Raw genomic sequence first — 23,641 nt, 5'->3', positions numbered from 1 at the left:
GAAAGAGGCTTTCTAACATCTGCAGGTAAAACCATTGCACATGGGTCTTTGATTAATGACTTGTTGTTGGCAATACAAGAGCCAAAGGAAGTTGCGGTAATTTATATACCTGCTCATACGAAGCGCACTGATCAGCTCGCAACAGGTAATTTTCTTGCAGATGCCGCAGCACGAGCCGCCGCTACTAAAAATTACCCCACGACTGAAGTTGTGGTTGCTAATTTCTTTTCTATCCCAAACTCTGATACCCTTTATCATGATGTCCCAACCACCGAAATGGAAGAATGGAAGAAGATGCAAGCTGTGCAAGATAAAGGGATCTGGACCCTGAATGGTAAACCTCTATTGCCCAGAAGGTATGTACTGCCACTTGCGTGTTGGTACCATGAGAAGGGGCATGGAGGTCCCGAAGCAGTAGCCTCGAAGGTAACGCAGCTATGGGCAGCACCAGGAATCTTTTCAGCAGCTAAGAAACTGACTGAAGGATGTTCTTTGTGTAAGAGATATGGAGATATAAGGCAAAAAGTAACGCCAGGGAAGAGGCCGCCAGCAGTCTATCCCTTTCAGAAACTTCAGATTGATTTTGCGGAAATGCCAGCCGCTCTCGGATATAAATACTTGCTGGTAATAGTAGATCAACTCTCTGGGTGGGTAGAAGCTTTCCCGACCCGGAAGAATGATTCAAAAATAGTTGTAAAAATCTTGCTTAAGGAAATCATTCCTCGATATGGCGTACCTGAGGTGATAGACTCTGACCGTGGACCGCATTTTACAGCATCTATTTTATTACAAGTTTATGTAACCCTAGATATCAAAGGACAGTTTCATACTCCGTATCACCCACCTTCATCAGGGCAAGTAGAAAGAATGAATAGAACAATTAAGGAGAAATTAGCGAAAGTATGCAGTGAAACTGGATTAAAGTGGCCAGAGGCATTAAATTTAGTTTTATGGGATCTTAGAACTACTCCAAAGCAGCCGTTAGGAATTAGCCCAGCAGAGGTCCTATTTGAATGAATTTTAGCTGTACCTGGTTCGTATATTTCAGCAAAAACTGCACTACTGGATGGAGATGAGAATGTCACTCAATATTTATTATATTTACAAGATTCCTTTCAGAAAATTAGAAAATATGCATATTGGTACCAAGGTGTGACACCAGAAGTACAGGTTCATGATTATAAGGTGGGAGATGAAGTGTTGGTAAAAACATTTAAACGAAAGAATAAGATGTTGCCAAAATGGGAAGTAAGCCATATGATGCAAGTTGTGCAACGAGACAATGTATCATGGGGTGTTAGTGATTTATAGCAATGGGCTACTTCCTGGATTCCTGATTTTCCAACTTTAATCAAGAAGATTCTAATGGTAGTCGTTTTAGTCATAATCATTTTGATCATGGTAATGTTTGTATGTCAGTGTTGTGTCTCGTGTTTATCTCGAATTCCCACCAGACCCTATTGTATCCGATAGGATAGTGAGTATCCTAAAAGAAAAGGGGGGACTGTTGGGAAAATGTTGCAATGCAGTGCTGCTGCACAAGCTGTTCTATCAGCTCGGTCCCCTGTATAGCCCCAGCCCAGGGCTGCAAGCACAGTCAACTGAATAGAGCATCAATAAAATGTTGTAACAAAGGTAATGATGGGCCTGACAGTTCAAAGGATGTTGATGTATGAGAAACTGACCCTTAGCTACCGAAGCGATGGGAGATCTATCATTGTGGCTACTAAGAACTGAGACGTACAGAACTTGAGGTCATTGTCCTTGAAGACTAAAAGAAAGAAGAAACAGAACAACGAAGTAGTCGGACTCCAGAACAAGATGTGAAACCCACTGTCAAGATAATAATGACTGATAAAGTATAATTCTGTGTATTCTGGATTAGGTAATGCTTTGTAGGTGCATAAATACATGTATGCGAACTCACATAAGCTGTCACTCTCTGCGGAGGTGACCCAACGCTGCTGGACCTGAATAAAATCCTAGAGTAACCCACGACGGAGTTCGAGTCTCCTTTAACACCTGCCCAGACCCAGCTGTGTCCCATGCTGGCCTTTACAGACAGCCCTGCTCCAGGGTCTGACGGGGTCTGGGCCAGGAGAGAGGCCGGGCAGGGCTGGCCAGTCCCCCCATACAGGCACTGAGACCAGCAGGATGATGGAGATGGTCTCACAGAAAGACTCAGCCATAAGCTTGGGTGAGCAGCCAGTGCTGGAAATGGCCAGTGAGAGAGATGCTGGGGGGTGATGAAGGCCCTGGGTCACCTTCCTGGTCTGTTCATGCCAACAAGGGCACAGAGCCACCTCTTCTCTCCTGCACCTGCATGCCTTCAATCCCTTCCACAAGCCCTGGCTCTGCACCACAAATCCCCTGGTGTGTCCTCACCCTGCATGGTCATGCAGTACGAGTTATACTCTGTTCTTTTTCTCTTCCTGGTACTTTCCTGTCAAGCCCAACTTCTGCAAGATTTCCTCCTCCCCTTTCCTCCTCCACCTCACTCCCCAGCAAAGCCCAGCCTGGATTAGTCCCAAGGCAGGTTCCTGGCACTCCCACCACGGCCTCAGTCCCTCTGAAAGGCAGAGCAGCTCCTCAGGGGCAGAGAGGGGTCAGCCCTGGAGATGGGAGGTATCAATGGCACAAGGAGAAGGAGGTCAGTGGCACCCTGCATCCCCTGCTCTCCTCTCCAGCACATCCTGAGGGCTCTGTAACCCCTCCCTGCCATCCCCTCTCCCGTGACCTGCACAGGAGCCCCGGCCCTGGAGGTTCTCAGGCAGCTTCTGCTGCCACGCTGACAGAGAGGCCTGACCTGAGCTGGTGCAGCCAGAAAGGTGTTTTGGTGTTTTCATTCCCCATCCATTCCTGCCCTGATAAGGATCGATCTCAGCCAAAGAAGTTGTCAGTTCATTTATTCTGCTTAAATACACAGAGAACTCCATATTGAGAACAAGTCTCTGGGTTGCACAAGATGGTTGGATACTGAATTAGGAGGGAATGAATAATCCTATTTCCTTGAAGAACACATCATCACAACTGGAAAAATGAGGAACAAAATGTATAAAGAAGCAAAGATATTCTTGGGCTGTCATGACATATAGTAAGGGTCATCTGCAGAGAAAGGCTGAGAGTCTATGGCTGCTGAAAAACCACCGATCAGTTTCCTCAGGGCATCCTTGAGTTCCTGGTTCTTTATGCTATAGAAGGTGGGGTTCAGTGCTGAAAGCATAACCAATTACAGAAATGACACTAGCAGATCCAGAGATGGGGAGAACATAGAGGAGGGCTTCAGGTAGGCAAACATGTCAGTGTGGATGAACAGGGAGAGCACGGCCAGGTGAGGGAGGCACATGGTGTTGTCCCTGCTCAGAGGGGATCCTCATCAAGGACCTGAAGATCTGGAGATAAGACAGCATGATGAAGAAAACCCAACCAAATACTGAACGGGATGTGGCCAGGAGAAATCCATAAACCGTTTTCTATCCAGGGCTCCACTTCCCAGCCCAGTTTCTCTCAGGCCTTGGGGACAGGAGGGTTTGCTCAATCTCTTGGCTTCCAATTTCGGCTTTATGTTTCCATCTCAGTCCACTCTGGCCCGTCTCTGCTCTGAAGCAAAGCCTTTGCACACATGGGGTCTTGGACACTTGGTTCCAGGTTTCCCTGAGACAAGTCAGAGCTTGGCCTGGTGCTCCCCTGAGGTGCTACGACCCAAATGTGCACTGATGGCCTCAGCCGGGACAAGAGGGAGCCTGTGGGTTTTGACATGCATGGAGAAACTGCCATAGTGTTTCCAAAGCACCCCAAGGAAATCTCTGTCTGGACAAGTCTGGGCCTCACTGGGGACTTTAATGGCCCCGGCATTTTCTGGCAGAGGAACACAGCAGCATGCAAACAGTCCAGGCGGTTTGGGGACAGCTTGTTTTCACAGCTGCCAGATGGGCCAACAAGGGCAATGCAAACCTGGAACTGACACTGGCAAGCAAGGAAGAGCTGGTCAGGGCTGTGAAGACTGACTGTTGGGACAGTGATAGCGGAGTCTGAGCTCCTGAGGGCAGTGAGGAAGGAGAATAGAAAACTGCAGATGTCGATCCTCAGTGGAGCAGATCTGGCCGACTGTGGGGAGTTTTAGCTGGGATCTCATGGTCAGCAGCACTGATGGGCAGCAAAGCCAAGTGTACCTGGTTTTCAAGGACCGCATCCTCCAAGCACCGCAATCTTCTGTATCAAAAATCAATTGAAACTTGAATGGGAATTCATGGGCTTCATCATAAGATTTTACTACTTCAGGAACAGTAGCAAGAAGAAGCAAGAATAAGGTGTGGTCACATCTAAATTTTGTAAGATTGGTGGCGATAGAGCAGAGATACTTCATGTCCTCTTTACCTCATATTTCAACAAGAGGTTCTCCTAAGCCATTGTGCCTCAAGGCAGGACTCTAGAAGAAAACAGCCAACGGTGGAGAGGAATCGAATCAGGGGCTATATGAAAAAATGCGAATGTTACCTGTCAAAAGGAATCAGATGTATCCAACTCTCTTTACATAAGGGGAGAGAAAGCACTATCAGCTTGCTGGTCTTTGTCCATGGCCTGTGAAAAAATGAATGAGAATGTACAGAACAGTGTCAAAGTTCTGGCAATTAAATCTTCTTTCGTACAGATTACACCAAGGTCAACACTGCAAATGGTTCAACTTTTGCCAAATATCTTCATTCAAGGGTTGATCCGGTTGCCCACAAAGTGGTGACCACTGCCCGCAAGATACACAAGGGTAGATGAGGCCATGGCATGGGACTGGGAAATGTGTCCCCAGGCTGATGGGAGACTTTCTGGAGCAGGAGCTGGTGGACAGGCAGGGTGAGCCAAAGCATCTCAGTCGAGACAGCTCATTTCCCTCCCTTGAGTAGATGAGGAAGCCTGGACAATTGCACCCAAGCTGCCCCGTGTTGGAGGCGAATGAGAAATGAGAGGGTCCAGATGCTGCAGAGCCTACTTGAAGACGTACTCATAGCCCACATACAGTGGGATGAGTGCAGATATGGCTATTCAGAAGAGGGCATTTCCTTTCTTTTGAATCTTTGCATCCTTCTGTGAATTTAGGGAGCTTATAACTTCAGGGTGTGAGTGACCGTGAGTGATTACAGACAGAGTCTGGGGCAGGGGGTAAACTGCGGTCTCTTGGGCTCTCTGCTTGACAAAAAATATGTTTTCCTTTGGTGTAAGGGCATCTCCTCTATAGAAATTGGACTTCAGAGCAGTTTAGGTGGACTTCATATGCAGAAGATGTGTTCTGGGTTTCTTTTTTTTTTTTTTTTTTGTTTTATTATTATTATTATTATTGAATTGGACCATCTTTTAGTTTTGTTTTTTTTAGCAAGTAAGAAACATTATTCTGTGTCTGTGTGCAGCTCATTTCCCAGGTATGGCAGGTAGCAGTTGGTGTGAATGGGCTGAAACTTGCCGCTGCAGACTGTCTGGAGAAAGCTCAGATTGGAACAAAGGTGCTGTAAGTCGCAGGGGGCTGGTGAGAGACATGTGGGGTTGGAGGTAGGGACAAACACTTCCCAGAGAGTGAGTGTTTAACATACAGGGTCTTGACTTCCCTTCATATTCAGACTTAATCAGGAGATGGTCTAGAATCAGTATCAATTGCAGTTGGGTGATGTCACTTAGTGTGTAAGCGGGAAAATAGGAACTAGTGGAAAAATAAGAGATTGTTTCTTATTAACATTTAATACTGAAAGCTTTTCACTTTGACTACAGTCCTGAAACCACTCAAATTCACCAGATAGGAACTGCAGAATTCAGTGATACTCAGAGACTTGGCTATTGAGGACGTTTTAGCTGCTTCTGAGCCCTCTGGTGCCAATTTGCTGAACTGCAGATCCTGGAAAGGGATTGAACTGGCCTCTAGAGAAGTTGGAGTCAGCAGGAACCCTCCAAGTCCCTGAGGGTGTCAGTGATGGCCACCGAGGGCCATCACTGAAGAGCCCGTGGAGGGAATGAGGAGACAAGGTCCCTGTCCCTGGGGGTGGTGAAGCAGGAAGGCAGAGGCACTGCTGCCAGGCTGAAAATCAAATGTTCAGGTGACTGTGAAAGCCCTTGATGTATTTCCTCAAGCTGGATGTTCAAGCCCTGACCCCCATAGCCTGGGAATGGGGATCCTTTCCCTCAGGGGATGCTGAGGGTCCTCCCTGGGGGAAGTGAGATGTAGGGGGGTGTGATGCCGAGTGCAGGACAGCGGGAGGAGTCCTCCCAGGCTGTGAGGAGGGTAGAGGAGGAGGCAAGAAAACGCTGTGGCTGTAAGGAACTGGTGTGCTCTCAGGGACCTCAGTGGAAGAGACAGCAGCCATCTTCAGAAGGACAAGGCTTTCAGTTGTGTTGGGGGGTCCCAGCCACATCAGAGGGGTCATTCCCACCACAGGCTGTCCTACACTTGCCCATGCCTGTGCCTGTTTCTGTGCAGATTTTAACCACCACTCCTGCTTCCCCACTTCACTCTGATCCCATGCTGTCCCAACCTCTACTGATGACTCTCTGTCCTCACTCACTATTTCTTCAAACACAAAACTATCATGTTCTCTTCTTTTGCAAATGGCTGTGAGTTCCCCATAACCTGTGGAACTTCTTCCAAAGGCCTGCTAACACACTTCAATTGCTAAAGATGTCATCACTCAACCTGTATTTGTATTTGAGATTGCCCTGACCCATGGGTACATTTACATTAGATAAAAGGAAGGAATTCTTAAATATGAGGGTGGTGAAACACTGGAATAAGTTGCTCAGAGAAGTGGTGAATTGCCTCTCCCTGGAACTTCTCTAGGCAACCTGTTCCAGTATCTCAACACCCACATCCTAAAATATTTCTTCCTTATATCAAATCTCAAACTACCCTCTTTCAGTTTAACACCATTGCCACTTGTCCTGCCACTACAGTCCCTGGTAGAAAGGCTCACTCCGTGTTTCTTGCCCTATGACTACTATATTTTTCATCTCCAAACACCTTTTAGTGTGCCCAGACATCTCTCAAGATGGAATCTGGAGGCCTCAAGCACATGCCCAATACAGAGGTTATAAACATTCTGGGCTAAGTGGAGTAGAGACTTGGGACAGTCTAGAAGTAGCAGGCCTTCTGTGAGTTCACTGGCAGTATAGGAGTCAGCTGAGGAAAATAGGGTGTCATGGCTCAGTGGGCCAGCAGATGAAGTGGAAAAGACCGGGAGAAGGCTGAGGAACTCATTCTTTTCCCATCTCCTCCTGGTAAGGTCTGTCCACTGACAACCCTTGTCCATGAATATCCTTCCAACACCTGTGCTAGCAGGGTTCCCCCCGGCAGAGGAAGATGTGTCTGGGGAGCACTTACAGCACTTGGGCACACACAGGTCCATGGGACCAGAGGGGATGTGCCCAAGGGTGCTGGGAGAGCTGGCTGGTGTCATTGCAAGGCTGCTCCTGGTCACTTTTGAAATGTCAGGGCAAACAGGGAGTTCTCTGGTGACTGGGAAAAGGCAGGCAGTGCACCCATTTTCATGCAGGGCAAGAACGAGCATCCATGGAACTACAGGCTGGTCAGACACATCTCAGTCCCTGGGAAGGTGATGGAGCAAATTCATTCAAGTAGTTCCTTTGCCCACATCCATCAGCTGCGGCTCTCTTAGATGTCCTGGGGTAGCTGAAGTACCCAGGGGGTGCTTGGAAGGGTGACCCAGGACCTGTAGGAACCCTTCTGGAGCATTCTCTGGTCACCAGGAAAAGGATCTCCAGGCAATTCAGTTGAGGCAACTCCTGTCTCTTCATTGACTAGAAAGGGAAGTCTAGGAAACTTGATTTGACATAGACATCTGAAGGGAGGTTTCTGATGTTGGAAGGTGACCAGTCTCCTCCCTTTCTTCACCTATAAATGCATCAGTCTTCAATTACCCTCCTGGGAAGTAAAATAGGAGTGTTCATGGATGATCCAGACACCCCTTTGAGTAGATACTCTAACACTGATGTGTTGAGACAAGCGCAAATGTGGCCACCCAAACCCAGTGTGTTTCACTGCAGTTTGTCACCCAGCTCTCCCCTATCAGGTGACAGATCCTGCCACCTTAGTGGGTGACTCTGTGCAGCCAGTGAGCAGTGTCATGGATGCTCCTGGGTGGGGAGGGGATTTAGAGGGCTGGGATCTCTGCAAGACATAGAAATATCTTTCTTTGATGCTGCAGGCATAAGTATGAGAGAAATGTTTAGAAAATGTCAATAAAAATAAAACAAATAAGAAATGAGGAATGATGAAATGCAAAGCAAAATTTTTAATGAAATTTCCAACTTTTAAAATTCTTTGTGTTTATTTCCTCCTAGTTGAGTTATATTCACTTTTATATATCAGTCTTTGGGGGATTTCATTACATTTTTATTTTAATTTATTTAATATATTGAAATAAAAAATATTTCCAGATTCCAGGTGGTGTGTAACTGCAGTGATAGAGATGCCTTAATTCATAGGGAAAGAGATGTCTGGTACCATTGCAGGTGTCCTGGGCCCCTCTGCCCGGCCTCTGTCAGCATCTCCCTAGGGGCTCTGGTCTCCTGCAGACCTTCTGTCCTGTGTGACAGCAGCCAGTCCCAGGGAAATACGTCAGACACACCGGGGTGTCTGCAAGGGGCACTCGATGTCCATGGTCAGACAGCTGAGCTCCACCTGGAAAGAGCAAGAAATGCCTGCCACTTTTAAAAACCACCTGAGCTCTTTCTTGTCAGCTGAGAAGATGGAAAACTTTTAAGAAAATGGTGATGTTTTTCCACCATGACCTGATGGGAATTTCTAAGAAGGGTATTAATTGCAGGAGAAGAAGATATATGCTACTTCCCCAGTGCTGCCATTGCCACTACTTTGTCCAGGATATCATGCATTAAACCTTCCTAATTTTCCCACCTGTCCAGCTCTAAAGACATCTTCTCAGCACACACACTCGCTGGACCTATGTGGTTTCCACCGCTCTCAAGTCTTCCTTTCCCATTAATCTTTGCTCAGTCAGATCCCTCTCAACACCCCAGGTTGAAGCTCTGATCTTCAGGGACTTAGAAGCCTGCCCTTGTCTTTCAGCAGTCTCATTCTCTCTTCAGCCACCACCTTCATTGTGTTTGGATCTCTCATTTCCCTTGGATCTGTCTGAGACATTGCTTGTGAGGTTACCTCCTGGGGATGGTGAAGCTCATTGGAGGCAGCTTCACCTTAGCATCACTTGAGGAGTGTGGGTTATTGTTGCTTAAACTTTACCACATTTTCCTTCTGTTGATTCACAACGAAGAGAAATTCTGCTGTGCCCATGTGCAGCCAGGTCTCTGAGGAAAGCCAGTGGGAGCTGGTGCAGCAGAGCTGTACTGTCCAGCTGCGGGCCTGCGTGCAGAAGTCTGAAGGAAGGAGAAGTGCTGCAAGTGCCAGGGGGACGATGAGAGAAGTGACAGGGCTGGGGAGGTGAGGAATCAGGCTGTCCATGCAGTGTCTGACCTTCAGCAGGAGCTGGCCCTACCCATCCTGACAGCACTAGGAGACCCTCTGCATCAAGATCAGAGGAGGCTGCAATCACTTCTTCTGTAAACTGAAAAAGTGATACAGTAAACTGAAAACTAAAAATTACTTCTATATTAAATGCTCAGTCAAATGTTCCCCTTTACATACACTCCAGAGACCTCTGCAGTTATCTGTCCAAGGCTTGATAACTGAAGAAAACAATTGGAAGACATTTTGCATTTGAATGAGCCCTATGGTGTCTGTGGTGCTGAGACCCTGAGCTTCAGATGCTGAGAGGAGCCTGAAGAAACAGCCAAAGAAGTCAACATGAGGGGCAACCCCTAAGGTTTCAAGGAGTGTGAATGGGTCCCAGTGAGGGCCATCAGCACCAAAGCCTCCCCAGGGGCTGGTTAGAGCAGGAAGTTGGAGGTGTCAATGAGAGGCAAACAAACACAATGTTAAGGTGGTTCTGGTGCTGAGTAAACCTTCAGGTGTTTAAGCCAAAGTGCCAAAGCCTGACCCCCAGCCCCTGGGAAGGGAGATGCTGTCCCAGGGCTCTTCTTGGGGCAGTGTCATGTGGGAATGTGCGGTGACAAGGGCAGGACTACGGTATGACACCTGTGGGTGTCTCCTGGGTGGGTCAAGGAGGCCGTGAGATCCTGGTACCCTGAGATTAACGTTTGCCCAGGTAGGCCTTAGTTATGGAGGCAACAGCCAGAGGCAAGGGGGAAAAGACGTTGGCTCTGCTGGGGGCTCTTAGCCTTGCCAGAGCCTTCAGTTGTCTTTCCCACAGGCTGTCCTCAGTGTCCCACACCTGCAGCTCTTTCCCTGCAGACTCTCAACATCAGCCTTTCTTCCTCACCTCGCTCTCACCTGAGCATCTCGCTGCCCTGACTGGTAGAGAATAGAATATATGAGACTATTTCAGTTGGGAGGGACCTGCAACCATCATCTAGTCCAACTGCCTGACCCATTCAGGGCTGACCAAGTTACCAAGCATGGTATTAACGGCATTGGCCAAATGCTTCTTAAACACTGACCACCCTGGGGCATCGACCACCTCTCTGGGAAGCCTGTTCCAGTGTTCGTCCACCCACTCGGTAAAACAAATGCTTCCTCATGTCCAGTCTAAATCTCCCCTGGCACAGCGTTGAACCATTCCCACATGTCCTATCACTGGATACCAGAGAGGAGAGATCAGCACCTCCCACTCCATGTGCCCCCTCAGGAAGCTGCAGAGAGCAATGAGGTCACTCCTCAGCCTCCTCCTCTCCAAACCAGACAAACCCAAACTCCTCAGTCACTCCTCATAGCACATTCCCTCCAGCCCTGTCACCAGCTTTGTTGCCCTCCTCTGGATGCATTCGAGGACCTTCACGTCCTTCTCAAACTGTGCGGCACAGAACTGCACACAGTATCGAGGGTGAGGCCGCACCAATGCTGAGTATCTATCCATCCTCCTGGTTGTTCCTTGAAACACAAAGCTGTGGGCTCTTCCAGACTCCCTCTGGGTGACTTGTTGCAGCACAGCACTGCCCTTGGGGTGACATTTCTTTCTCTTTGTCTCCATTCTCTACCTCCCCTGCTGTACTTTTTTCTGTTATATCTTTCTCATGCTGTTTTCTGACATGTGGAAACACACTTTACAACTCACAAAGAGTTATAAAGCAGGTATGTTTATTGCAGCGCTGGGTGCAAGGGCAATCTCTCCTCCAAGCTTGTACACCGTATCATGAAGCAGGCATCATTTATGATACAAAAACATGCATATTCGTTAGTATAGGCTGGGTTATTACAATTATTTCTAAGAATAGGTGTGATTATTGTAATTATTTCCGGGAATTCATTATCCTAAGTCTCCTCCTCTTGCCACATGCGTACTGCCATCCGGTGGTCGTGGGCCAGGGTCTTTTGGAGAAAAGCTCGTGGTCTTCTTCACCACGTACTCTCAAGCTTTGTCCCAGCATGCTGAGTTACCTCAGCCAGTAACTGTAGAACTGGCTCCAGCCAGATGGCTCCTTCTTGCAGACAGCCTTAATTAACAGATGGATATCCTGTTATCTATGGATGCCTCTTGTAAAGACGTTTCCTGTTATCTTTCAAGGTCTTTTGCAACCAAGTATCCCGTTATTTTGCTAGTTATTTTGCTAAGTGTTTATTTTCTATATCAAGTCCCCCCTTCTCTTTTACCCTTGCAAATTCTTTTGCTATATGGCACCATTCCTTTTAGCAAAATACTTGCCATTTTCAATGTTTTGCTGTAATTTGTGTTTCTTCCACTCCTCATCGGTATTCCCAGTTTGTTTATCCATCCACATAAATCATTGCAACACACAACAGACCAATAATCCTAATACAATAATCACGATAACTACAACAAAAAGCTGCTTAAGCTTTGCGACATTAGGTAGCCAAGAGGTGAGCTTTTCCCAGAGGTTAGAAAACCCATACGAGGTACCATCCAGGGATACCTGATGTAAGACTTTTGAGTGTTCCCAAATCTTCTGAAGATCAATCTCTGTTCTACTTGATTCATCTACATAGATATAACAGCTTGTATTGATCAAGGTGCACACCCTTCCCATGTGAGCTGTGATTATATCTAGAGCCATTCTGTTTTGAAAGTCTACTCCCTTCAGGGATTTTACCTCCTGGTCTAAACGTAAAAGGACATCAGTAGTTGCGTTTGCTATTATTTCCATTTCTGCCAAAATATTTACTATGGCTTTTTCAATCTCACTAACTCCCAACCAGGGTAAGAACCACTGTGTGAAGCTACGAAACCCTAACAGTTTCTCTATAAGCGGGTTATAAGCTCCCTGTCTTACCCTTTTCCATGGTGACCTCAAAACACCATTTGGGGCATGGGACTGGTTAACTATTTTGTCCTGGGGTATCCTTCTTTCATATTTTCCTTTTCTAGAGCCAAAACCATTGGGTCTTGTGGGCTCTTTAATCCACAGTCAGTTTGATACTCAGGGTGATTTCAGAGTGTCTGCATATGAGACCTCATCCCACTTTCCTTCTCTCCTCAAAACCAACATCGGTTGCAACAAAGTATTATAATTCAAGGTTCCATTAAAGGGCCATTTTCCCCCCCGTCATCTAATTTATACAGGGGCCGCCACTGGATACAGTATTTAGTTAAGGTCCTTTAGTTCACACTTCCACCTGGTGTGCCTCCGATTCCCTTCCAATGGGCTAAGATGCAGCCCAGAGGGCTCTTTTTCACTATACCCCCACTCTGTTTCCCTCCCATATTGTTAGCCTGGAGGGCTTATCCACATTCTGCTTCTATTGCCTCTGTAAGTTTCCTAGGTTCCCACAATATGTTCTTTTAAGCTGACCCAAGTGCTCAATTCTGTCCCAGTCAGACCACTTCCCTTGACATTTATTACACCAGAAATCATCTCCAAATTCCACCCAGACGTCTTGTCCACAACCAAAGCATTCCAAAACAAAGACTGGATTACAAGAAAAATCCTCGGGTCTGTGTATGGGGCACCAAAAGTTAACCACAGGCTCAAACAATCCTGTTTTAAAATCTGACATACACTTCGTTCGCTTCTCTCGCCTCCGGCCGCTCTCCTCGTGGAGGACATGGAAGCGGGGATCAGAACTCCGCACTCCACAGCTGTGCTGCATTTCACTTCTCTCATGCAGGCATACAGGCACACAGACACACAGTTACACACAGGGCCCCTGTCCTGGTTCGGGCTGGAATAGAGTTCCTGTCCATTTTGGCAGCGGGAGCAGTGCTGCAGCACACTGAGGCCCCAGGGGCTCCCCAGGTCCCAGTGCCCTCGCCTGTGTGCGGGGGCGGGAGGAGCACAACTGGAGTGCTGGGCCCGGATTGGCTGATATCCCATGTCATGTGACATTACGCTCACTATATAAAGGAAGGAGTGGGTCAGAAGGGGCTCTCACTTCTGGGAGTGTGGCCGCAGGGTCTTTGTGTTTGGGATCGCCGGCCGGGAGCAGGCGGGTGTTGGTCGGCGGGTGGTGAGCAGCTGTATTGTACGTTACCCATTCATCATGTCACCGTATTATTCTATTACTGTTATTAAACTGTTTTTATCTCAACCCGTGAGTCTCCCTTTGCCCTCCGATTCCCTCCCCATTCCAAGTGGTGGGGAGGGTGGGTGAGGAGCTGCGTGGCGTTTAGCTGCTGACCAGGTTTAAACCACGACAACTGTCACACAGGTTATCCATGAATTTGATACACATGCTGCAATCAGGCAAGCCAAAAGGTTAACCTCTTTGGTATGGAGGGCTATGGTTAAAATATAGATATGGGGAGGCCTGGCAGAGTGATTACATCTCGCTTCCACAATACTTGGCATGGCAAACTTTATGTGCTCACAATGGTGGAAGCAACTACCGGGTGGGTGGAGACACAGGCCGTGCCCCATGCCACTGCCCAGAACACTATTCTGGGCCTTGAAAAACAAGTCCTGTGGCAACATGGTACCCCAGAAAGAATTGAGTCAGATAATGGCACTCATTTTTTAAATAATCTCATAAACACCTGGGCAAAAGAACATGGCATTGAAGGGGTATATCACATCCCCTACCATGCACCAGCCTCTGGGAAAATTGAGTGGTACAATGAGCTACTAAAGACCATGCTGAGAGCAATGGGAGGAGGAACTCTTAAACACTGGGACAGACATTTAGCAAAGGCCACCTGGTTAGTCAATACTAGAGGATCTACCAACCAGGTTGGCTCTGCCCAGTCAAACAGTCTACATTCTGCAGATGGAGGTAGAGTCCCGGTAGTGCACCTTAAGAACATGCTGGGGAAGACTATTTGGGTTACTCCTACTTCAGGTAAAAGTAAGCCCATACGTGGGATTTCCTTTGCCCAAGGACGTGGGTGCACTTGGTGGGCAATGCAGAAGGACGAGGATGTCCGATGTGTGCCTCAAGGGGACTTAATGTTAGGTGAAAATAGGCAATAAACTGTATTACATTATTCACCAAACAACCCTATAAATGTATTGCCATGGTTGACACATATTATGCTAATGGCATCATATTCATGAAGAAAAACATGAACTTGGATAAAGTCACGACTGGTTTCAGCAACTGATACCCAGCAACTGCTGCAGACTGAATACAGACAGTGTCAGATACATCAGCCACCAGCTCCAACTGCAACAGAGACTGCATGCCATCCTCCTGCCAGGCCCAAGGACATCTGTGCCCTACCGACTGACCATCCCTCCTCCTGCCTTAAGAGGCTGTTATGACAGATGGAACCTGAAGCTATGGACCAAATGAACTCACGATACATTCTGCAGTATATAGACTGCAAGGACCAAGTGCACCCAGGTCCTTGGGCAAAGGTACTTCCACGTAAGGGCTTACCATGGCCCATGGGCTAAGGGAATTATATCTGTGTGCACATGCCTAAGACCAGGGAAGAGGACAGTAATTTATTAGACTGTATTAGGAAATATGGAACCTGAGGATAATGCAAAGGATATGGAACAAGGGGTGGACACGGTCCTGGTTCAGACTGGAATAGAGTTCATGTTCCTTTTTGGTAGCTGTAGGAGTGCTGATGCACACAGAGATTTCAGGGACTCTCCAGCTCCCCGTGTCCTGCCTGTGCACAGGCTCACAAGAAGCAGAGAGGGAACAGAGCCGGAGCACCGGGCCTGGATTGGTCAATGTTCCATGTCATGTGACGTTATGCTCACCATATAAAGGAGGGGTGGGTGGGAAGGGGCACGCTCTCACTTTTGGGGTTGTGGTCGCGGCATCTTTGTGTTTCAGGATCACTTGCTGGGAGCCGGCTGGATGTCAGTCGGCGGGCGGTGAGCAATTGCACTGTACATTACCCATTCATACCGCCACCGTATTATTTTATTACCATTATTCAACTGTTTCTATCTCAACCCGTGAGTCTCTCTTTGCCCCTCTGCTTCCTTCCCCATTCCCAGGTGGGAGCTGTGTGGTGTTTGGCTGCCAACCAGGCTCAGACCATGAGTTACACCCACTGACATACACACCAACATGACATGCACACACACCAGTCTTGCCTGTTGCTGGCCTCACAAAAGAACAGTTGGAGGAGCAGCTGGCATCATCTACGTGGACTTGTGCAAAGCACTTGACACGGTCCCACATGACATCCTCGTCTATAAGTTGGAGAGACAGTGATTTGGTGGATAGACCACTCGGTGGATAAAGAATTGGTTGGATGGTCACACTCAAAGTGCTGAGGTCACAGGCTCAACGTCCAATTGGAGAACAGAGATGAGGGGCATTCCTCAGGGGTTGGAGTTGGGGCTGGTATTGATTGACATCTTTGTCGCCATCATGGACAGTGGGATTGAGTGCATCCTCAGCAAGTTCACAGATGCCACCAAACTGTGTGATGTGGTGACATGCTGGAGGGAAAGGATGCCATCCAGAGGAACCTGGACAGGCTGGAGAAGTTGGCCCATACAGACCTCATGAAGTTCAACAAGGCCAAGTTCAAGGTCCTACCCATGGCTTGGGACAACTTCACATACAAATAGATGCTGGGTAAGGAGTGGATTGAGAGCAGCCCTGCGGAGAAGGACTTGGGGGTGGTAGTTCATGGAAAACTAGCTGCGAACCAGCACTGTGCACTCGCAGGCCAGAAAACCAACCGTGTCCTGGGCTGCATCAAGTGTGGCCAGCAGGTCAAGGTGGGGGATTCTCCCATTCTGCTCCGCTCTCATGAGACCAGCACTGTAGTCTGGTTTCCAGCTCTCGTGATCCAAACATAAAAAGGACATGGACATGCTCAAGCAGGTCCAGAGGAGGCCGTGAAGATGACTGGGGGGCTGGAGCACCTCCCTTGTGAGGACAGGCTGAGAGAGTTTGTTTTGTTCAGACTGAAGAAGAGAAGGCTCCAAGGGAGAAATTCTAGTGGCCTTCCAGGACTTAAACAGGGCTACAGGAAAGATGGGGAGGGACTATTTATCAGGGATTGCAGGGATAAGGGTAATGGGTTTAAACTGAAAGAGGGTAGATTTAGCTTAGATAAAAGGAGGAAATTCTTTAGTATGAGGATGGTGAAACACTGGAAGAAGTTGCCCAGAGAAGTGGTGAATTGCCTCTCCCTGGAACTGCTCTAGGCAACCTGTTCCAGTATCTCAGCATCCTCATCGTAAAACATTTCTTCCTTATTTCAAGTCTAAATCTACCCTCTTTCATTTTAACACCATTGCTGCTTGCCCTTCCAATACAGATCCTGGTGAGAAGTATCACTCCATCTTTCCTGACCTGTAACCACGATGTTTTCATCTCCAAACACCTTTGAGAGTACCCAGACATCACCCCAAGATGGGGTTTAGAGGACTCAAGCCCATGTGCAATGTGCTTAGATATAAACATTCTGGGCTAAGTGTTGTGGAGACTTGGGACAGTCTAGGAGTAGCCCAAGAACCCTTGAAGGGTGGTTTGAGAGACGGTGGACTTTTTCTTCATAGTGGAAAACAGCATGAGAAAGAAATAATGTCATACTGTGCAACTGGGGAAATCCAGACTGGACAACAGGATAAATGCTGTGGTGCAACACATGACCCAGGAGGAGTACGGATCAGAACAAGGCTTTGTTTTTCAAGGAAGAGCCAGGGAGGATGGTGAAATGTCAGGAAAGAAAGGAAGATGCCCAGGGGGAGCGAGGTGAGACAGCTGGGGGGATGAGGACAGCCTGCAGGGAAAAAGGCGCGGGGCATGCAACCCCATAGGACAGCCTGTGGTGGAGATGACAGAGGGCTGTGGGAAAGCTGAAAGCCCCCAGTAAAGTCAACCCCTTCACGATTTTGGCTATGGCTGTAGTCTCTGCCACTGATGCCTGTGAGGAGGCACAGTCCCTTGCAGCATGGGGGCCTCATGGCCTCCTTGTGCATCCTCAGGAGCCTGGGAGGTGCACATCTCCATAGCCCCTACCCCAGGAAGAGCCCTGAGGAATGTGGGAGGGACAGGATCTCCCTTCCCAGGGGCTGGGGGTCGTGGCTTGGACATTTGGTTAATGGGCTTAGGGCTTGGAACTTTGGCTTAATGCAACACATTCAGGTTTACTCAGCATCAGAGCCACCTTTCCCTTTAAGTTCCCAAGTTCTCATCACTGCCTCCAGATTTCTGCTCTAACAGGACCCTGAGGAGGCTTTGTCAACAGTGGCCCTCAGTGGGAGCCATTAACACTCCAGGAAACTTTGGAGTTTGAAAATAACTTTGACTTCTTCAGAGGTTTCTTCAGCTTCTCAGTGCCTGAGGTTCATGGAGTTGGCACCAAACCCTCCTGAGGGGTCATTAAAGTGCCTTGGGCTGTTGCTGTGGTGCTGAGCTGGGCCGGGCTCCTGGGCTGGAGGGAGCTCCTGGCAAGTGGGCAGCGCTGCAGAGAGACAGCTCTGCCCAGGAGCAGCTCCTCTGCAAAGCGCAGCAGGGCTGGGGGCACTGCCTGCAGGCACCCAGGGCAGAGCAGCGAGGCACACACAGCTTCAAGGCAGCCTGGTCTGGGAGGCTGCTGAGAGCTCCGAGGAGGAGAAAGCGTCAGGGCCCTGGCCACAGTAAGTCTGGGGGTGCAGGGCAATGCAGCTGCAGCTCGGGGAGGGATCTGGGGAAGGTGGCAGAGCCGCCAGGAATCTGCCTCCTGCCTAGAGGAGGAGGAGGAGGAGGAGGAGCTGCTCCCGAGCAGGGCTTCCCTGGTGCCCCCTGCGAGGGCCAGGGCATGAGGGCTGCCTTCTGGCGGGGCCGGCTGCAGGGGTGTGCAGCCGGGTGTGCAGGCAGGGGTGCCCAGGGCTGTCCTTCCCAGCAGGGTCCCTTGCACCCCAGGGGGCTGTGTGCTGGGGCAGGGACTCTGCCGCCTGCCAGGGTCAGCACTCAGCCTGCCCGGGGAGCTCCACACAGCGCCGTGGGGAGAAGCTGTGGGGGGAAGGAGAGACCCCCACCAGGGCAGGCTCCTTCTGCTCTCCAGAGGCTGCTGTGTGGGTCAGAGCTGCTTACAGCTCCAGATCACCTCTAGGACATTGGCACGTCAAGGGGAAGTTCAAAGCAGGGGCCACCTTTAAAAATGTGAACCTTTCTAGGCTCTATGGTCTCATGTTTCTTCTAAGGAAAAGTAGAAAGGGGCTGTGAAATTTGAATGAGTCACTGAGACTCCTGAACTGTTAGACTGAGGGATCAGCACATTTGCCAGAAACTTCATAAAGTGCCCTCACCTACTCATCTCGTTACAGACACACCAGCATCACTTTTGTTTGAGGGTTCTGGTTTTGCCTGCTGTTCTCCTTTGAATCTGGAAGTAGGGAATGTCCCTGGGCAGTGCCCTATTGCCAGGAGAGGTCTGCAGGGCAGAGCTGATCAGCCAGAGGGTGGGATGGGGGCTGGCAACACTGTCAGGGTGGTGACATGGGGACACAGAAATGGCTCCTGGCAGAAAACAGCTTCAGGGAGCAGAGAGCCAGGACTTGCTCCAGCATGCTCTTTACTCTCTAATACGGCACAGGGAGACTTTTTTTCCCGCAGATCTCCCCTGTGTTCAGGCTGAGAGAAATTTGAAAGATAAGCATTTCTGCCCCTTTAACGAATGGTCCCTTCAGCAACATCACAAATCTGAGCTCATAAAAATGAATGTAATATATTTTCCCCAAAGAAAGATAAATAATTTTGAGGAGACTTTTTGGAAAACAGCATAAGATTGAATAAGTCTGTCCTAACTTGTCAATGTCTTCTAGTTCAACCTCCCTGCCTGCAGTGAACAAATGTCCAACAGCAGCTCCATCACTGAGTTCCTCCTCCTGGCATTTGCAGACAGACGGGAGCTGCAGCTCTTGCACTTCTGGCTCTTCCTGGGCATCTACCTGGCTGCCTTCCTGGGCAACGGCCTCATCATCACCGCCATCACCTGCAACCACCACATCCACACCCCCATGTACTTCTTCCTCCTCAACCTCTCCCTCCTTGACCTGGGCTCCATCTCCAGCACTCTCCCCAAAGCCATGGACAATTCCCTCTGGGACACCAGGGTCATCTCCTACTTGGGATGTGCTGCACAGCTCTTTTTCTTTGTTTATTTCACTGCAGCAGAATTTTCTCTTCTCACCATCATGTCTTACGACCGCTACGTTGCCATCTGCAAACCCCTGCACTACGGGACCCTCCTGGGCAGCAGAGCTTGTGTCCACATGGCAGCAGCTGCCTGGGGCACTGGATTTCTCTATTCTCTCCTGCACACTGCCAACATATTTTCCCTACCGCTCTGCCATGGTAAATCCATAAACCAGTTCTTCTGTGAAATCCCCCAGATTCTTAAGCTCTCCTGCTCAGATTCCTACCTCAGGGAAGTTGGACTTATCATGGTTAGTGTCTGTTTAGTATTTGGCTGTTTTCTTTTCATCATGCTGTCCTATGTACAGATATTCTGGGCTGTGCTGAGGATCCCCTCTGAGCAGGGGCGTCACAAAGCCTTTTCCACGTGCCTCCCTCACCTGGTCGTGGTCTCCCTGTTTATCATCACTGCCATGTTTGCCTACCTGAAGCCCCCCTCCATCTCCTCCCCATCTCTGGACCTGGTGGTGTCATTTCTGTACTCGGTGGTGCCTCCAGCAGTGAACCCCCTCATCTACAGCATGAGGAACCAGGAGATGAAGGACGCACTGAAGAAGCTGATTCAGTCAATTGTCTTGCAGCATGGATAAGCTGCCTGTGTCTCTTCAGAAGTCATTTCCAAATCTTATCTGAAACCTTCTGTGCAGTAAGCATTTTATTTGTGAAAATCTTGTTTGTTCCAAAATGTCTGCATGCACTCCTCTACCTCAGAGACATGAACCAGCCTCTCTGACAGAGACGTCTTTGTGCATGCATCTGGTAGGACAGTACGTCGTGACACCCATGTCACATATCTATAATAAAGGAGGATTTTCCTAGTGTTGATGTCTGGAGGTTGTTCCCTTCTTCCAAAGCTGAGGTCAGGAACATGCTGAAGGAATTGCCCCTCTGAGCGTGATGCTGTGCTTGGGTTCTCCAGGGGTTCAGGGCAGGAGGGCATGGGGGGATGTGTTAGGAAATAGGCCTGTGCTGCCCCTTCACGTGGGGGTGCCCAGTGCAATGGAAATGATGGCTGATCCATGGGGATCTCCCTGGGACCATCTCCCCGTGGCTTTCAGCCACCACTGCCCTGCAGAGCAGCACTGCCAGCTCAGGGTCATGCCTGAGGTGACATCCCGCGACAAGAGCAGACCTATTTCTGGAGGCACCAGTTTGGGCAGCTTTTCTCTCGCTGGCACAGCAGGAGCTGCCTGGGGAGCCCCCAGTGCAGGAGTCTTGTGCTGGGGAGAGGGACGGGCACAGAGGGGCTGCCAGCACTGGACAATCAGGATCTCTTGGAGAGAAGAGCAGCAGAGAGAGGGAGACGCTGGCCTGCGTCTGCTCATGCCATGGCTGGCCCCAATCCTGGGGCTGATGGGGAGGCTGAGAGCCCTCTGTGCCCCAGGAGCTGCTGTGACCTTCCGAGGGGCTGGGGCTGTGGGCTGAGTGCCCAGAGCTCTGCAGCACCCTGCGCTGGGCAATGCCATGGGGCCAGCCAAGACTGGGCTGTTGTGCTGGGATGGGATGGTCTGGGGAGAGCGTGGTGGTCATGGGGAGTGCTGGGGAGGGGCTGGGCTGGGGTGGAAAGTTTCTTGGAGAGAAAAACACCAGTGTACAGCTTATACTGTGTGAAGATGCAGGGTGAGCACTCACACCAGGGGATTTGTGGTGCGGAGCCAGGGCTCATAACAGGGAGCAAAGATATGAAGGCAGAGGAGAGAGGGTGCCACTTTGTGCTCTTGGTGGCATGGCCAGACTGGGAAGATGGCCCAGGACATTCATCACCCCCCAGCCTATCTTGCTGGTCATTGCCAGCACTGGCTGCTCACCCAGGTTTATGGGTGAGCGTTGCTGCTAAACCATCTCCATCCTCCTGATGGTCTCAGTGCCTGTATGGGGGGACCAGACAGCCCTGCCCGGCCTCTCTCCTGGCCCAGACCTTGGCAGACCCCAGAGAAGGGCTGTCTGTGAATGCCCACATGGGACACAGCTGGGGCTGGGAAAGTGTTGGATACTGGGGGAGCCTGCAAATAGTATTTTATGAGGTTATGTCTTGCTGGAGCTACGGGGGGGGACAATGAACTGATTGCTCTCACTGGCATCATAATGGGGGGAACTTACCCTGACAGCAAGTAGGCTGGGGGTGTACATGAAGTTGGGAGGGGACACAACTGGGACAGCTGACCTCAGTTGACCAAAGGGATAGTCCATACTGTATGACATTGTGCTCAACAATGAATTTCTTTATTGTGCTTGACACTTGCACACAGCTTTGTTTTATGTATTAAACTGTCTTTACCTCAACCCGTGAGTTTTCTGACTTTCACCCTTCCGATTTTCTCCCCCATCCCACTGGGGAGGAGTGAGTGAGAGGCTGTGGGAGTCTAATCAGTCTGCTGTGATTAATCCACAATATCTCAGCCTCTCTAGATCTCCCTGGATGGCAACTCTGCCCTCCAGCTTATTGACTGGTACTTCCACAGTTTGGTGGCATCTTCAAGCTTAGTGAGAGTACACTCTTTCAGTTCTTCCATGTCCTTGGTAAAGATGTTTGCCAGGACATATCCCAGGGTGAACACTTGCAGTAGACAATGAGCTACTGATTTGCCTGCAGAGAAACATTCATTCAAGATGAACTTGTGAACCCCAGCATCAAACCAGCCATTCCCCAGTGCTGTTCCCCAGGGATCAGTATTGGGACCAGTTCTCATTAATATCTTTATCAGTGATCTGGATGAGGGGATCAAGTCCACTATCAGTAAGTTTGCAGACACCACCAAGTTGGTCGGGATTGTTGATGTTCTGCAGTCTAGGAAGGCTCTACAGAGGGGTCTGGACAGGCTGGAGTGATGGGCAAAGGCCAATTGTATGAGGTTCAAGAAGGCTCAGTGTTGGGGCCAGCACTTTGGGCACAAAAACCTGATGCAAATCTACAGGATGGGGGAAGAGTGGCTGGAAAGTTGTCCAGCAGAAAAGAACCTGGGTGTGTTGGTCAACAGATGGTTGAAAGTAAGTGAACAGAGTGCCCAGGTGGTCAAGAAAGCCAATAGCACCCTGCCTTGTATCAGAAATGCTGTGGCCAGCAGGATTAGGGCAATGATCATCACTCTGTACTCGGCACTGTGAGGCTGCACCTTGAATAGCGGGATCAGTTTTGGGCCCCTCATTACAACAAAGACATTGAGGTGCTGCAGCGTGTCTGAAGAAGTGTAATGAAGCTGGTGAAGGGTCTAGAGCACAAGTCCTGTGAGGAGCAACTGTGAGAACTGGGGTGTTTAGCCTGGAGAAAAGGAGAAACAGGAGAGACCTTATCGCTCTCTAGAACTACCTGAAAATAGGTTGTAGTGAGGTCTGGGTCAGTCTCTTTTCCCATGTAACAAGTGGAAGGACAAGAGGAAATGGCATCAAGTTGCACCAGGGGAAGTTTAGATTGGATATGAGGAAACATTTCTTCACTGCAAGGGTTATCAAGTGTTGGAAAAGGCTGCCCAGGAAAGTGGTTGAGTCACCATCCCTGGAGGTATTTAAAAGAGGTGTAGATGTGCCACAGAGGGACCTGGTTTAGTGGTGGACTTGGCAGTGTTAGTTTAATGGCTGGATTTGATGAACTTAAGAATGTTTTCCAACCTAAATGATTCTATCATTCTGTGACTGACCAGGAAGATGGGGAGTGAGGCATGGCCTGTTTAATGTGGCTCACATATATGGAGCTCCTCTATGGGACAGGCAATAGTTTAGGTTGGTGCTTGTCATAAAATAAGAGACTCACAGAATGATTTGGATTGGAAGGGACCTTTGCAGATCATCTGGTTCCAACCTCCCTGCCTTGATGATTAACTTTTATTCTTTCTTTTATTTTTACTTTTTTTCTGATTCTTCAGTGTTTTTAAGAGCAGTCAGAGAAAAACACAAAGCACACCAAAACAGAAGCTGAGTGAATTGCCAGTAAGAGCCAGGTGAGCTGCCCCCATGCCTGTGTGTTCCTGGCAAGGAGTCTGTCCTGAGAAGGGGATCCAGCCTCTGCCACTCTCTGGAGAGGGAAATCAGCAGTACCCATGCCTCCTGGGGACACAAAAGGAGACT

At 49.1% G+C, this 23,641-nt stretch overlaps 1 protein-coding gene across 1 annotated transcript; it reads left to right on the top strand.

The window, feature by feature from the left end:
* The first annotated feature begins 19,233 nt into the window (after positions 1-19,233).
* Positions 19,234-20,169, top strand: LOC122153835 (olfactory receptor 14A16-like). Its single transcript, XM_042797199.1, has one exon. It carries the CDS (start codon positions 19,234-19,236, stop codon positions 20,167-20,169), a length of 936 nt encoding a protein of 311 aa, XP_042653133.1.
* Positions 20,170-23,641: the final 3,472 nt, after the last annotated feature.

Source organism: Tyto alba, unplaced genomic scaffold, assembly GCF_018691265.1.
Source record: "Tyto alba isolate M040663 unplaced genomic scaffold, T.alba_DEE_v4.0 Super-Scaffold_24, whole genome shotgun sequence".
In the NCBI taxonomy this organism is placed as follows: domain Eukaryota; kingdom Metazoa; phylum Chordata; class Aves; order Strigiformes; family Tytonidae; genus Tyto; species Tyto alba.
The sequence above is the reverse complement of the archived record's forward strand: the minus strand, read 5'-3'. Positions and strand labels throughout refer to the sequence as shown.

Bases quoted from the DNA above. Each gene is read 5' to 3' on its own strand.
- LOC122153835 (XM_042797199.1), top strand. From the start codon at position 19,234: ATGTCCAACAGCAGCTCCATCACTGAGTTCCTCCTCCTGGCATTTGCA.